Source organism: Belonocnema kinseyi, chromosome 3, assembly GCF_010883055.1.
Source record: "Belonocnema kinseyi isolate 2016_QV_RU_SX_M_011 chromosome 3, B_treatae_v1, whole genome shotgun sequence".
NCBI lineage: Eukaryota > Metazoa > Arthropoda > Insecta > Hymenoptera > Cynipidae > Belonocnema > Belonocnema kinseyi.
Genome location: NC_046659.1, coordinates 131,505,129 through 131,509,576, shown reverse-complemented (window position 1 = coordinate 131,509,576; position 4,448 = coordinate 131,505,129). Strand labels below are relative to the sequence as shown.

At 31.8% G+C, this 4,448-nt stretch overlaps 1 protein-coding gene across 1 annotated transcript; it reads left to right on the top strand.

The window, feature by feature from the left end:
• The first annotated feature begins 209 nt into the window (after positions 1–209).
• Positions 210–620, top strand: LOC117170027 (secreted RxLR effector protein 161-like). The gene has a single exon (XM_033356545.1). It carries the CDS (start codon positions 210–212, stop codon positions 618–620), a length of 411 nt encoding a protein of 136 aa, XP_033212436.1.
• Positions 621–4,448: the final 3,828 nt, after the last annotated feature.

Sequence of the window (4,448 nt, the reverse complement as noted above, 5' to 3'; positions counted from 1 at the left end):
AAGTATTATACGTAAACGAGATTTTGGTAGTTAGTCATATTAAAGAAAAGATAGAAGAAATACAAAAAATATTAGGAAGAGTGTTTGACATGAAAGACCTTGGAAAACCAAAGAATTTTCTAGGAATAACAATTATGAGAGACACAATAAAGAAGGAGCTTAACATACACCAGAAGGATTATTCTATGAACATATAAGAAAAATTTAAGATGGAAAATAGCAAAGCACAAAATACACCAATGGTAACCAGACAAGTATCGAATAGAGAAAATAGAAAAAGAAAACAGGAAAAAACTGGAAAAAAGACAGAAAAAGTGATTAATGCACCATATAGAGAGGCAACAGGAAGCTTACTTTATTTAGCAGGGGTCACAAGGCCAGATATTGCTTATGCAGTAAACTATTTAGCCGCAAGACAACTAAACCCAACTGAAGATGATTGGAAAGATGTTAAAAGAATCTTCAGGTACATTAAAGGAACTTTGGAGGTAGGTATCACATACAAGGGGGGATCAGACAACTTAGATACAATGCTAGATGAAAGTTTCAGAGACTTAGAAGGTTCTAATTCGATAGGTGGATATCTGATAAGATTGTATGGGCAAAACCACTTCCCATAGACGCGCACAAATATCTCAGGCAAAAATTGATTTATTTAGAAAGGTAATTAAAATAGGGTACTCGATATATTAAATTAACATTTTATTTGATTTTTCACAGATAAATAGGAGGAGAATACTTGACGATGAGTAAGGAGAAAAAACTTAGACGAAGACACGAAGATCTAGACCGGAAATTTAGAAGAAGAAATCAAATAAGAGAATTTAGACAAAGAATTTATAGTAAAGATGAAACTAGATGAAAACCTAAAGTAAATTCAACGATAACGTAAGATGTAGATTTAAGAAAGGTTATACGAATCCAAAGCTTAATGTTTAGCTTAAGATTCATTACATGTAAACTACAAAGAATTAATTAAGTTAAAATTTATTTTGCTAATAATTAAAATAGTTCGATTGAGGGAGGGAGTATTAGAAAGTGCTCCATCGATACAGCCCTGCTGACGTGCATATGGATGGAAGTATTTATATAAACAAAGTCTGTGTAGTGATTTCTTTGATCATTCCAGATTACTCCAAAAAAAAAGTGAATATTATGTTTCCCTAACACTAATAACTAACCTCCCCAATAGTTTGTAATGTTCTTCTTTGAGTGTTCGCTCTATTATATATTAAATCCTCTTGGAAATAAAATTGTGATTTGAAAATAGCACTAACTCATGCCAATCAAAACGCATAAAAGTTTCACTAGTTTCAGTACAGCGGCGTCAACCAAAATTTGGATTACCCTGTTTCTCAACTCTCCCTTAAGGATCTCTAGCTTCCACCGCTACGCCGCACAGTGGGGTAAAGTTATATTTTTGGTATCAACATTCGTTATCTTTTGAAAAAAATAACATAGAGGAATAAATCCTATTTGAATTTGTAGATGAATACCTGCAGAATATAGGAAACATAGAGAGGATGTACAAAAAAACATTTTTAATCTGAAAAATCGATGTCACAGTTGACATTTTTTAATAAAAATTTAGATTATCGATCATCATAAGCGCTTAGGTATTAACTTTCACATGCTACACATTTTCTTTAAAAGATTTTTCCATGATGATTTTAAATCCAGCCTTAGAATTACTCTAGGACTTCAGAGTTCGGAAAAAACATCGATTAAAAATGATATTCAAAACCTTTAAGGTCTGAATTGTTTCTACGCAATGAAATTGTACTAATCATCGTTTTTGAAGATTTTTGGGGTTGCTGATTTCGAATCCGAAGTCAAAATGTCAAAATTCTGAATGATTAGTTTGGATTCGATATCCGCGCTTCCAAAACCCCTGGGCAGTTGCTAGACATTTTGGCTCTATTTTAGGATAATTGTCTGCCATAGTGTATTCACCATTTAAAAAATTTTTTCTTTCCTTTTTTTCGTTCTTGTTTGTTTTCCATTTCTTTTTGTTGTTCTTCTTCTTCTTCTTCCCTTTCACGCAAAAAGCGAGTCGCCTCAATGAAGCTTATAGGTAGCGTCGGATTCGGGGATTCTCTTTGGTCTCGTTTACGCTCGTTTATTATCTCAACTGCCCTCTCAGTACTTCTCACTAATGCAGCCTTGTCAAGGTGCCCTTGAAATTTAATCCACTCATATACATAGTTTTGCCATATATTGCCACTAATGATATTAAGACAGTGATGATTGGGATGATCCATTTCAACAAAGCACGTCAGAGCATAGATGTTTGGGATGATATCAACATCATACAGGAATCCATACAGTAACCTACCAATCAGTATTGGCTCTCCACCCGGAGCATATTCGAGGAATTTAATTTTTCTTAGTGGCCTTGGTGGAAGTGGGCACGGATTGCTTGGTGTGCCACCACCTGCAAGAAGAAAATATAAATAAATATTAGTTTGACAATTTAGGTTTTGATGTGTGAGCTTTAAACCTTAAAACACAGTCCTATAGATGACTGAAAAATGGACAAAAATCTCTCTGAAGCATATTTATCAATGGATCACAATAGTTTTTTTTCAAACTACTCTGAGCTACCCACTCTAACAGTACACCTGCGTCCATAACCCAAGAAACCTTTAACTCCAACATTCCTAGACTCCAAAGCCACTAACATAAATAGCTACCCCAAACCAAAAGCCCACTAACACAACCCAAACCCAACACCCAAATCAAAAAATGTAATCTAACAAAGCTCAAACAGCTATAAACCCCAAAACCCATAAACCCCTGAACCCATTAAACCCAAAACCCAAACCGTTTATAAGTTCGGGACTTAGGGTTTGGGGTTTAGAGTCCAGAAATTTTGGATGTAAAGAGTTCTTGGGCTATCGACGCAGGTGAACTGTTAGAATGGGTGGTCCTGAGTAATTAAAAAAAATGATTGAGATCCATTGGCAGATGTGCGTTAGAGAGATTTTTGTCAATTTTTCCCTACTGTGTGGCGGCGCTAGTCGTAACATTGTTCTACAAAACCATGTGGCACGATAGGAAAAATTCTGATGAGTGGATCAGGTGACCTAATTCCTGCCTCACCGACACTTTTTTTTATTTTCTAACTTTTTTTCACACGATGGGCCACACCGAATTGAAAATTTAGGATAATAAATAAAAAGCACTACGAAACATTGGTCTGGTTTTGAATTTTTATGATTATGGAAAAAGTTTTTTTTGGATATATTCATTTTATTTTTTGTGTTTGTATAATTAGAAACATTTAGGACAAGACGAACCTTTCTTAGTGCTTCCTATTTATAATCCCAAATTTTCAACTCGATTTGGTCCATTATGTGTACGTAAGTTAGAAAATACAAAAAGTGTCGGGTAAGTAGGAACCGGGTCACACGAATTACTCATCACATGACTTTAAAAGAATTTTTTTCTTTATAATGTAGAGTTAGGTGGTAAATGTGACTAGCGTAATTACTTAATGGTACAAATATAAATAACGATACACAAATTAAGGAACAAATGCCGAAAATATATATTATTACCGAATTATAAAATTTCCCAAATTTTCGAGAACAAAATTTGTAATTGCAAAGAATTAAGATACTGAACCTAAAAATTATCCGAAACTTAAATTCAACGACTTCGAAACAAAATTATAAAATGAACGGATTATTGAATTCGCGCAAATATTTCAATTTTAGGATATCAGAACTGTTGAACATAGCTAATTGATTATTAATTTATGACCTGCATAAGCTAGTTATGAAATTATAAATAAGGCAAACAATTTAGGTAATCACTAATTATAATCTATTAATAATTTTCGGAATTTTGAATTTTATTAATATAAATATTTATGGCAATTCAGAAATTAATTTATTTTATAATTTGGCCAATTTATAATTATTTAATTTATATTTTCGGCAATTTTTTTCGTTCATTTGTGGATTTTTTATTCATTTTTTCATTATTTTGTATTATTTCCGAAAGTTCAAACACCTTTCAGTATAGTGATAAAGAATTCACTTTTTTATATTCCTTTTTAAAATATAATGATACTATATAATAAATATAATTATTATATCTATCCATTACATGTATCTATTTTTTATCTGTGGCATCACTCAAATTAATCAAAAATTACTTTTCGAAGTATTGTAATAAATCCATATTGAAATTAAACTCTGGGAAATGATAACAGAAAAATAAGTATTACCAGTTTGTTGTTAAATTTACATAATTTTCTTAAGTCTCCTGAGAAACTTGTAAAAAAAGATTTTTGAATTTTTCAGAAGTGTCAGAAAAAATCTAGAAGATTTTCAATTATTTTATTGATTTTATAGGACTTTTCAAAATATTATGATAAATTCGAGTATTTTAAAAATATTTTTAGGAATTTTAGAAGTTGGGAAGGAAACCAGAGATATTTT